Source organism: Camelus dromedarius, chromosome 9 (genome assembly GCF_036321535.1).
Source record: "Camelus dromedarius isolate mCamDro1 chromosome 9, mCamDro1.pat, whole genome shotgun sequence".
Taxonomy (NCBI): Eukaryota; Metazoa; Chordata; class Mammalia; order Artiodactyla; family Camelidae; genus Camelus; species Camelus dromedarius.
In genome coordinates this window covers 9,337,054-9,349,573 of record NC_087444.1, presented here as the reverse complement: position 1 = coordinate 9,349,573, position 12,520 = coordinate 9,337,054, and the positions used below count along the sequence as shown (strand labels likewise).

Here is a 12,520-nt window from a genome sequence, read left to right as displayed (position 1 = left end):
TTCTTATTTGTTTGCATGTGATCAGGTCACACATTTTCTCTGAAAAGATTCAATTTCTTTGCTTTATTCAGTATCTTCTAAATTTTACAGTAATTTTTAGGAGTAAATCTTTTTTCATTTATTATGGTGTAGGCTTTTATTCTAATATTAAGGTTTTGCAATTGGGGAAATACTCCGTTTAATTTCTTTGAAAATTTTCTCTACTTTTTCTCTCTCCTCTCATTCTAGAAACTTGCTTTTCAGATGTTGGAGCATCTGGATTGATCCTATATGTATCCATATATTTTCTTATTTTAAATTTTATCTTTTTCTTTAAATTTTGGGGATAGCTCTTGTTATCTTCTAACTTATTTTGAAATGAAATCATATTTTTTTAATTTCCAGTAGCTCTTTTTTCTTTTCATAGTACACAGTCTACAATATACAAGTCTCTTTAAAGACACTGGAATTTCTTCTGCTTTCTGAATTATCTGTTTATGGTAGTCTGGTTTTTCTGCACATTTATTTTGGTCATTCTTATTCTAAGCTTTTAGAAAATATACTTTAATCCTTGGTTATCAACTGATTTTCAAAGATTTGAATAATAAATCTGCTTGGAAACTGTGTGTGTTTGTGTAGGAAGTGACATTTCATTCCATGGTGAGTGGGCAAGGAGACTACCAATGTCAGAATCCAAAAGCCTTTGTTCTGAAGCTCCAGTCTCTTCATCTGTTGCCCTTGCCCTAAGTCTTGTCAGGTGATTAACACAGTTCTGTAGATTTTTTAACTACTTTCTGGGGTTCTGTATCAAGGATGAACGAAGGATTAATTGCTCTTAAGCAGTTAAATGGTGTTCCTGTTTTCAGGGCCCTATTCCACGTGTAAAATCCTTTAAACCTATGTTTCTCAATTCCTTGTCTTTTTTTAAATTTTTGTTATACCAGTTCCAGGTGTACGGCATTATAATTCAACATCTCTATATACTACAAAGTAATACCACCATAAGTCTATCTGTCACCATAGAGCTGACACTGACTCCCTTCACTCATTTCTCCCATCCCTCAACCCCTTCCCCTCTGGTAAACACTACCTGATCTCTGTATCTATCAGTTTGTTTTGGTTTTATTTTGTTTGTTCATTTGTTTTCATTTTTAGATTCCACATGAGTGAAATCATATAGTCTTTCTCTGTCTGAATTTTTTTACTTAGTATAATGCCTTCAGGGTCTATCCATGATGTCACAAATGGCAGGATTTTTTTTTTATGGCTACACAGTATTCCACTGTGTATATATACCATATCTGCTTTATCCATTCATCCATAAATGGACAATTTTTTTTTCATATACTGGAATATTGTACTGCAATGAACCTAGAAGTGCATATATCTTTTCAAATTAGTGTTTTCATGTTCTTTGGATAAATAGCTAGATGTAAAATAGCTGGGTCATATGAGCATTCTATTCTTGTATTTTTGAGGAATCGCCATACTATTTTCCATAGTGGCTGTACCAATTTACTTACGCCAACAGTGTTAAGTGTTCCCTTATCTCCATATTCTCTCCAACATTAGTTATTTCTTGTTTTTTCAATCATAATCATTCAAAGAGATATAAGGTGGTACCTCAATGTGGCTTTCATGTGCATTTCCCTAATAACTAATGATGCTGAACGTTTTGTCATATGCCTAGCAGGCATCTATATTTCTTCTTTGGAAAATGGTCTATTCAGATCCTTTGCCCATTTTTTAACCAGGTTGTTTTTTCTTTACGTGTTGAGTTGTATGAATTCTTCATGTGTTTTGGATATTAACCTCTTATCAGATAGATAATTTGCAAATATCTTCTTCCATTCAGTAGGTTGCCTTTTGGTTTTGATGGTTTCCATGCTTTGCAGAAGCTTTTTAGTGTGATGTAGTCTCACTTATTTTTGCTTTGGTTTGCCTTGCATTTGGAATCAGATCCACAAAAACAGTCAGACTGATATCAATGAGGTTACCACCTATGATTTTCCCTAGAATTTCATGGTTCCAAGTCTTACATTTAAATCTTCAAATCATTTAATTTTTGTGTATGGTGTAAGATACTGGTCTAGTTTCATTCTCCTGCATGTAGTTGTCCAGTTTTCCCAATACCATTTATTGAAGAGACTGTTTTTTCCTCCATTGTATGTTCTTCACTACTTTGCTGTAAATTGTCCCTGTATGTGTGAGTTTACTTCTGAGCTCTCAATTCTGTTCCACTGATCTATACGTTTTGTGCCAATACCATAATGTTTTGATTACAATAGTTTTATAGTACAGTGTGAAAGTGTGATGCCTCCATTTTTATTCTCTCTCAAGATTGTTTTGGCTATTGGGGATCTTTTTGGTTCCATACAAATTTTAGAATTATTTGTCCTAGTTCTATGAAATATTCCATTGGAATTTCAATACAGATCTGCACTGAATCTGTAGATTGCTTTGGTAATACAGATATTTTAACAATATTAATTCTTCCAATCTATGAAAATGAAATGTCTTTCCATTTGAGTCTTCTTAAATTTATTTCAACAGTGTCTTATGGTTTTCAGCATACAGATCTTTCATTTCTTTGGTTAAGTTTATTTCTAGGTATTTTATTCTTTCAGATGCAAATGTAAAAGTGGTATCTTTCTTGATTTTTTTAACATTTCTTATTGATTTATAATCATTTTACAATGTTGTGTCAAATTCCAGTGTTCAGCACAATTTTTCAGTCATTCATGGACATATACACACTCATTGTCACATTTTTTTCTCTGTGAGTTATCATAACATTTTGTGTATATTTCCCTGTGCTATACAGTGTAATCTTGTTTATCTATTCTACAATTTTGAAATCCCAGTCTATCCCTTCCCACCCTCCACCCCCCTGGTAACCACAAGTCTGTATTCTCTGTCTGAGTCTATTTCTGTCCTGTATTTACGCTTTGTTTTTGTTTGCTTGTTTGTTTTTGTTTTTGTTTTTTAGATTCCACATATGAGCGATCTCATATGGTATTTTTCTTTCTCTTTCTGGCTTACTTCACTTAGAATGACATTCTCCAGGAGCATCCATGTTGCTGCAAATGGCATTATGTTGTCGGTTTTTATGGCTGAGTAGTATTCCATTGTATAAATATACCACCTCTTCTTTATCCAGTCACCTGTTGATGGACATTTAGGCTGTTTCCATGTTTTGGCTATTGTAAATAGTGCTGCTATGAACATTGGGGTGCAGGTGTCATCCTGAAGTAGATTTCCTTCTGGATACAAGCCCAGGAGTGGGATTCCTGGGTCATATGGTACGTCTATTCCTAGTCTTTTGAGGAATCTCCACACTGTTTTCCATAGTGGCTGCACCAAACTGCATTCCCACCAGCAGTGTAGGAGGGTTCCCCTTTCTCCACAGCCTCTCCAGCATTTGTCATTTGTGGATTTTTGAATGACGGCCATTCTGACTGGTCGGAGGTGATACCTCATTGTAGTTTTGATTTGCATTTCTCTGATAATTAGTGATATTGAGCATTTTTTCATGTGCTTTTTGATCATTTGTATGTCTTCCTTGGAGAATTGCTTGTTTAGGTCTTCTGCCCATTTTTGGATTGGGTTGTTTATTTTTTTCTTATTGAGTCGTATGAGCTGCTTATATATTCTGGAGATCAAGCCTTTGTCGGTTTCACTTGCAAAAATTTTCTCCCATTCCGTAGGTTTTCTTCTTGTTTTACTTCTGGTTTCCTTTGCTGTGCAGAAGCTTGTAAGTTTCATTAGGTCCCATTTGTTTATTCTTGCTTTTATTTCTTCTAGGAGAAAATTTTTGAAATGTATGTCAGATAATGTTTTGCCTATGTTTTCCTCTAGGAGGTTTATTGTATCTTGTCTTATGTTTAAGTCTTTAATCCATTTTGAGTTGATTTTTGTATATGGTGTAAGGGAGTGTTCTAGCTTCATTATTTTACATGCTGCCCTCCAGTTTTCCCAACACCATTTGCTGAAGAGACTGTCTTTATTCCATTGTATATTCTTGCCTCCTTTGTCGAAGATGAGTTGACCAAAAGTTTGTGGGTTCATTTCTGGGCTGTCTATTCTGTTCCATTGGTCCATATGTCTGTTTTGGTACCAATACCATGCTGTCTTGATGACTGTAGCTCTATAGTATTGTCTGAAGTCTGGGAGAGTTATTCCTCCAGCCTCTTTCTCTTCAGTAATGCTTTGGCAATTCTTAATTTCTTTTTCTAAAATAGTTCATTATTAGCATAAGAAAATGCCAGAAGTTTCTCTTTATTGATTTTGTATTCTGCAACTTTACTGAATTCATTTATTAGTTCTAACAGTTTTTGTTTTTTTTTTTTTTTTTGGTAGCTTCTTCAGGATTCACCCTATATGGTACCATGTCATCTGAAAACAGTGACAGTTTTACTTCTTTCTTTCTGATTTGGATGCCTTTCATATCTTTTTCTCCCTAACTGCTGTGGCTAGCACTTCCAATACTATGCTGAATAAAAGTGGCAAGAGTGGGCATCCTTGTCTTATTTCTGATCTTAGAGTTTTCAGTTTTTCACATTGAGTGTGGTGTTATAGCTGCAGGTCTGTCATATATGGCCTTTATTATGTGGAGGTACATTCCCTCTATAATCACTTGAGAGTTTTTATCATAAATGGATGTTAAATTTTGTCAGAAGCTTTTTCTGCATCTAATAAAATGATCATGTATGTTTCATGCTTCATTTTGTTAATGTGATGTATCACATTAATTGATCTGTGGATGTAGATCCATCTTTGTGTTCCTGAAATAAGTCCTACTTAATTGTGGCATGTGATCCTTCTAATGTATTACTGAATTCAGTTTGCTAATATTTCATTGAGGATTTCTGCATCAATGTTCACCTAGGATACTGGCCTGTAATCTTTTCTGTGTGCTATCCGTCCAGCTTTGGTATCAGGGCAATGCTAGCTTTGTAAAATGCATTTGGAAGATTCCTCTCTTCTTCAGTTTTTTGGAAGAATTTGACAAGGATAGGTATTAAATCTCCTGTAGAATTTTCCAGTGAAGCTGTTGTTTGTTTGTTGAGAGCTTTTTGATTACTGTTTCAATGTCCATAGCCATGGGCCTAGCCTAACCAAAGCTGCTGCAAAATACTGTGGCTGGCAGAGCTATTGCTTGTCCAGCTGTGAGGCCTAGCCAAGGCACAGGGGTGGGTGGGGGGCCTCAGTGGGACTCACCCACTGGCACTAACAGCTTAGTGGAAGAATTTCAAAATGGTAACCACCAGCACTGGCATTAGCAAGGCACAGTGTGATGGGAAAATTGCCCCTATCAGTGTCTCAGTCCCCAATATCCCAACTGCTTTCTACCTCTACAGAAGATGTTTCAAGATTAGGAAACAGGTCACCTTCACCTGTGGTCCATGTACTTTTCAATCTGGTGTTTTCCACGGGGGATAGGTCAAGTGAGTTGGCATGCAGGCCCTTTGAAAATGGGTTTTCCCTTACCTGCAGTTCTACGATTTTCCTAGACGTATTCCCTACTGGTTCTCAAAATCAGCAGTTTGGGGGGTTTGTCTCAACTGTGCAGGATATGGGGATTGAGGTGCCTGATACGGAGTTCTTACCCCTCAATCCTCAGGGACAAGATCCATTCCTTTGTGGTCCCTCTCTGTTGCAGATTATCATGGCTTCAGTGTGGTTTTTCCCTTGGCAGGAGGCCTCTCTGCCTCTCCTATCCATATCAATGCAATCCTTTTACCCTTTGTTGTGGAGGCTATGTTCATCCAGTTTTCAGATCCCTTTCTGAGGGAATTATTCCATATGTAGTTGTAGACTTGCTGAATCTCTGGGAGGATGCACCGCCATCTTGAACCTTCTTAGGGCCCAAGTCCCTTACTTTTCTTCAAGGCTGAGCAGCTCCATCCTCAGCACTTATCTCCTCTGCATAGACACTTTTGCATCTTATTTCATCCTACACCTCTAATATTACCACTCTATCATCTTCTGCCTTCTGGAAATTTGTTAAAATTTTCTTCTCCATTGATGATTCTTATTCTGTTCTTTTTGCATTTCCCCCCCAATGCTTTACTCCTTTACTATCATTTTAATGAGATCTTGCAAAATAAAAAGAAATGAAAGTGCCATCATCTTAAGCCAGTTACTTTTCATATTCTACCTGACTAATTTTGTTATTTATGATCTGTTCAACAAAAGAATTTGTTATCATGCCTAAGGAAGAAACCACATATTTTATTTCATAGTATTTTTAGGAGGAGGGATGTCTTTCTATGTATTTCAATATACTTGTACTTTAAATTTTCATGCACTTACCATCTGTGAATTTAGAAATATTTATGTAGGCCAGCCATCAATAAACATCATATTACTTTCACTTATTTAGTGTATTCAAATATACTCTGATTCATTCAGAGTGCATTCACTTTTTTCTAGTTCAGATTGATCTGCTTTATTCATATATTGTGCATGTGTTTATACCAAGTTGAGCTAATATAGGCTAAACAGGTTTAACCTGAGATCTTGCTATTTAATACAGATAATGCCAGAAAGTTTCTGAATTATATGCTTGGTTTATCAAGTCTTAGGAGTTTATAAAGTAATTCCTTTATATAAAGTTTATAAAGATGCTATCACATCTAGTTTATTTCACAAAGGAAGAAAAAAATATATTCAGTTTAGGTTTCAAGAAATGCTAGAGATTACTAAATGTATAGTTATCACTGAAGTAATAGTACAAAATATAATGTTATCATTCATCACTTTTCTAACTGCACAGCTTAGTATTTGACCAGTTATAAATTATTCTTATGAGGAACATATAGAGAGAGAAATGAGCCAAAATAAGCCCTAAGCTACAATTAATTTTATCCTTGATTTGCTTTGGGGAATCTGTCTTTCTCTTTCAAACAGGAACCAACAGGAACTATGAAGAAACATATCAATTCCAAGGATAGGCAGAGGAGGACCTAAAACATAAGCCATACAGAACAAAATTTTTAAGTTAAAAAAACAGAAAGAGAAAAAAAAGAGTATAAATGAATAGGAAATAATATTTCCTTGTTTAGACCAAAGGTCAACATTTATAGACATTCAACTGCCTTTCACAACGTGTATAATAAATAACTTAAATTTTGCTGTTAAAAAAATCTCACAAAAAGTCTTGGTTTCCCTTTGATTTAGATTTTGGCAGTTATGAAGTCCAAGCTTTTCCTAAGATCTTATTCATAGTTAGAGTGATAAAAACTATAATCTTTCAAGAAGGCATTAATTTTTCATCATGTATTATACCAACTGATACTCCCCATCTTTCACTGCACGGGACTGCAGGGTGTGAGGGCTTGAGTTTGGGGGGCTTTTTTTTCCTGCGCCTTTAGGGCTGCTCTATCAGACCTGCTATCTGTACTAGGCATTAACCCTTCAAAACTCTACCTCTTTTAGGCAGATTGTGATTAATTTTTTATTGTTACAGTCTATAAAGATAACTTTCATAGGAGTTGCTCACCTACCAATACAAACTGAAAATCGGCTTATAGAGTTCTTTCTGTCCTGCATAAGTTGTCCAAAGTTTAAAAGCATGAGGAGGGAGGTTCAGGTGAGTGGGAGCTGATGATCAGGTAAACAGGCCCATGGACAATTTAATTTTTCTAACTTCTTCCCTTAGAAGAAGTAGCTGCTGAATTGGTATAATGATAATAACTTTCCTCATTTCTTTCTTTCCAGATTGTACAAATAATTTCCTGTTTTTAAATTCTACACTTCAGATTTAGAGCACTGAAACAGCAAATACTTATGGTTCAAATTATAGTTAAATGCACAGCATCCAACATGAATGACCATTTATTCAGAATATGTGACATTAATTCTAGTTGCTTTGTTTTAGGATCCCTTTCTTTGCTCTTGGTATAAGTATGTGTGTTGGAATCATTGGCCGTGTTCACCCAACATGTTTATGTTTCTCTAATTTCAGCATGTGGAAAATTGATGAAAATCACAGGCCCAATTACAGTCAAGACATCTGGAACCCGATTTGGTGCTTGGATGACAGATCCTTTAGCATCTGAAAAAAACAACAGAGTATGTTGCTTGCTCAAATGCCTTTGCTTAGAATGATGTTTTATTTATACTTTGCGTCTACTATTCTTTTTTTCCAGGGATATTAGTTTCAACTTGAAAAGTATTACATCATTTACAAACACTTTCAGTTTAATAATATTAACGTATCTACCAATATATGACAAACTTATTTCAGTAAAATGTTCTCCCCTATAATTCATCAGTATAGTGAGTCTAATTTTTATTGGGTTCAGCATGTTTTATGCTTGAAAAGGGCTAATTACAAGTATATAAAATTCTTTGTATATTCCTAAAACTTCCTCCTTAGTGTGAAAAAAAAAACACTAAATAAGTAAAGAACTCAAGAGCTCACCAATTCACTAAACAAGCTAAAATATCCCAAGAATCTATAGGTAATTTTAAAGAAAATAGCACTGAAACTTTTGGGGGTTATTTGGCAATGCCTGTATTATGTAAACAATATACTAGAAACTTACCATAGCTCTATTTATGTTCTATTACAGAACTCAATATACATTAGGATTCTCAAGGGTTACATCCAAGCAACATTAGTAACTAAATCAGTAAAATCATTTCATTAAAGGTGGTTGTACCTATAAGATGACCCAATGAACAAGTATTACTAGAAGATTCTGTGGTATCCATAAAGGAAAAATAAGCTGAATGTGTAAAATTAGACCATATATTTTTCAGAGCAAGAGATGGAATAATCAAATTTTTTAAGGCTGATGTTTTTTGCAGTTATCACTGATCAAACTGACCTATCAGGTAAATGAACAAAGTGATGTGATTTGCACTGATACGTGTTTGGTTCACTCAGTGATATGCACTGAATGGTCAAAAATAAAAAACAACAAAAAATAAAAGACAACAAACAAATCAACTTCAAAGCAGTAATCTTAGTTGTTTCCTTTCCACATCAACCATGCCACTATTTCTGCCAAAGCCTGCGGTACTACCACGTTGCAGCAGGTAAGCAGTAAGAGGATGTGGCTTCCAGAGACTGAGAATGACATTAGTATGTGCTGATTATATGTCTTTATTTTGGAATTCTCAAAAAAGTACAGAATTTAGTCACTCTATGTTTTTTTCTTCTTTCCAGGTCTGGTATATGGACAGTTATACTAACAATAAAATTGTCCGTGAGTACAAATCAATTGCAGACTTTGTCAGTGGGGCTGAATCAAGGACATACAATCTCCCTTTCAAATGGGCAGGAACTAACCATGTTGTCTACAATGGCTCACTCTATTTTAACAAGTATCAGAGTAACATCATCATCAAATACAGCTTTGATATGGGGAGAGTGCTTGCCCAACGAAGCCTGGAGTATGCTGGTTTTCACAACGTTTACCCTTACACATGGGGTGGATTCTCTGATATCGACCTAATGGCTGACGAAATTGGGTTGTGGGCTGTGTATGCAACTAACCAGAATGCAGGCAATATTGTCATCAGCCAGCTTAACCAAGATACCTTGGAGGTGATGAAGAGCTGGAGCACTGGCTATCCCAAGAGAAGTGCAGGGGAATCTTTCATGATCTGTGGGACATTGTATGTCACCAACTCCCACTTAACTGGAGCCAAGGTGTATTATTCCTATTCCACCAAAACCTCCACATATGAGTACACGGACATTCCTTTTCACAACCAATACTTTCATATATCCATGCTTGACTACAATGCAAGAGATAGAGCTCTTTATGCCTGGAACAATGGCCACCAGGTCCTGTTCAATGTCACCCTTTTCCACATCATTAAGACCGAGGATGACACATAAGCAAATATAATTTGTTTTCATTGATCTAAAAAGTGTTATTTGTGATAAACTATATAGGACCCTTTCTCTGTTTTTCTTTATTAAAACTTTCATCATTTCTCCAAAGCATTTTATTATAAAGTTGGTGTTTCAAAAAAACAGCTGAGACTGTCTAAATTAGCCTGTTGGAAATAAATCTTAACTCCTAAATTTACAAATTCTATCATGTCCTTGTCATGAAAAGCACTAAAAAGAGCTTAAGTGGCTAAAGTCATAGTTTTACAAAAGATTAATGATCTGCCTTATATTAGAGTCAGAGACTAATGGTGGCTTAAATGCATGAATGTCTTTTTTTTTTTTTTAACTCTGTCATTTTTTACTGTCTTTTGCTCCACATCAGGAAATAATTTTGGTAGAAATTAGGGGAAAAAAGCACTTTCCCCCTATTTATTGCTAAAAAATATTTAAGGATCTTATTTATATGAGAAACTAATATTAATCATTTTGCTGTTAAAAAATTCTCTGATGCGGTGCTGTACAATCATTTTTAAATCTCTTGCTAACATTTTATTGGCAATATGTATTTCTACCATTGTAACCACCATTGTGCAATTGTACATCTTCACTTCTGTGAAAGTAAGTAATATTTTTTATAAAAAACACTGAAGTTTAATCTCAGTAATCATTATGGGTCAACTTTCAGGTGTAGTAAAGAAGGAATTATCTTCCCAGCTTACTTCTTTACATAAACATTATAAACTACAAAGAAAATCAAATCAGATGCTTTACATAGAGTCTTTATTTTACCCCAAGTTTATTGGAACACTAACACTGAATCCTAAAACTGATTCAGGATGAGTTCATTCTGTTCACTCCACTGAAAGCAATCCATACAACTGCTTGAAAGATGAAGCTGAGTCACAAAAAATGGACTTGAGCTAACTCTACGCATTCATTATACAATCAAATTTTGTTCTTTATAAATAAATGTACTAATGTTTTAACTTATATTTTACATACAACTGGCAATAATGTAATTCCTGTGTCAGGACTCTAACAGTACATGAAGCACATATAAAAATTCTTAGAAAGAAAATTTCTGTAATGTCATCTAGACTTATAAACTCTGGAGAGCTATTGGCAAGATTTGTGCAAAAGAAAATTGTGGGAAAGTTTCGGAGTTGTCCGTGTGGTTTAAAATGTGTAAATAACCAATTCAGAAAATGATATAGGAAGGCAACCCCTTGTTATCCTGATTCATTGTGTGTAGAAACAGTATAACCAAAAAAAAAAAAAAAAAGCTTTAATAGTATTTATGTTAATAACTCCAAAAATATATACTCAATATACATCAAATGTGTCATTGAGTTTGGATGTACTCTCCACATACTAAAAACACTTAAGGCAGTTTTATGGAAACTAGTATGGGTTGGTTTACAATTTTAAAAGTATATTCTAAGATAAATAATATTTAACAAATTGTAAATGTTTAGTTTCACTCATACTTAATATTGTCATTTCCTGTAAAGTAACGATATAATAATTCAGATAAAGCATTGTGTAAAGAAGTAATACTCAAGAGTAATTCATTTCAAATAACACAAGTAAAACATCATTCTCAAATATCTCACTGTCAAAGTTGTAGTATGAAATAACTCAATCTTGAAATTGTTAAAATTTAACAAAGACTTCCTTTTTTTCCTACAAAAACTTAGCATGATTTAATGACCACTCTGGGTCCTTTAGCAATGTTGTTTTCTCTTTTAAATGTTTATGTTAAGTTTTCCTCTGCTTTTGAGTTAGAAAATTAAGGGGACTCACTTGTTATTGTACACACATCACACACACACACACAAATCAGTCAATACTCTGTACATCAAGAGTTTGTATGAAGAAAGAAAATCAATTTCAGAAATGAATGAATTTTTAGTTAATGGCCACTGTAGTGGATATCTGGGTCTTCATTACTTAAAAAAATAATAATGTAATATGGTATCATATGCATTCAAAACCTGGATGATCACAGCTTTTTTGTGAGATGTGCAGCTTGTAAAGCACTTTATTGTTTTCTGTGTAAGATTTCATCATCATATCCAATTTATAGTGTATGTGCTGCTAGAGCAAGCAGTTTTTATTATTGTCACTAGAAGTGGGGATAATATGAGTTTAAAATTGTGATTTGCATTAAACACTTAGTTTAAAAGCATTTTTTCTTAATAAATTATTATCAGTTTGTGCCTGAAATAAACTTACTCTAATTACTGTGTTTTTTAAAAATTTCCAACAAATAATAAATAAATTTTAAGAGGGAAATAATGATCATTTAAAAATCACATGCCTAATCCAATCAGTAAAGAAATTCAAGCACAGAAAGTTTTAATTCTAACTGAACTGTGTAACTGGTTATTTTCTGAATTAACCAGATCATTAACAAACTTCCATGTCATTTAAATAATAATATGATGATCATGGTCTGATTGTATGACATTTATATTTAAGGTACTTGAATTACAACACTTATTACTTGCACCTGCCCTTATATCTATGCGTTCAGAGAACAATACTGTTTTAGTGCATTATCAATATGCAGAGATAAAAAAAGAAAATAATGGCAAGTGCCTATGTGTAGTATTCCATACTGTAACAAGGTAACGTTCACCATGAAGTCAGAATCTCTGGTTCCTATCACCATACTCGTAGAGTCAT

The 12,520-nt window shown here is 34.3% G+C and overlaps 1 protein-coding gene across 3 annotated transcripts in view; it reads left to right on the top strand.

Annotated features, from left to right (window-relative positions):
• Positions 1-12,011, top strand: part of OLFM3 (olfactomedin 3) — a 173,653-nt gene extending 161,642 nt beyond the window's left edge. For 2 of the 3 annotated variants that reach the window (XM_010975078.3, XM_064488769.1), the window contains exons 5-6: positions 7,949-8,055; positions 9,158-12,009. In XM_010975078.3, the coding sequence (XP_010973380.1) occupies positions 7,949-8,055; positions 9,158-9,835 (785 nt within the window). In that variant the 3' untranslated portion in view covers positions 9,836-12,009. Of the gene's footprint in view, positions 1-7,948; positions 8,056-9,157 lie in introns of all 3 variants that reach the window. The other variant, XM_010975073.3, reaches the window with a different exon arrangement.
• The last annotated feature ends 509 nt before the right edge of the window (positions 12,012-12,520 follow it).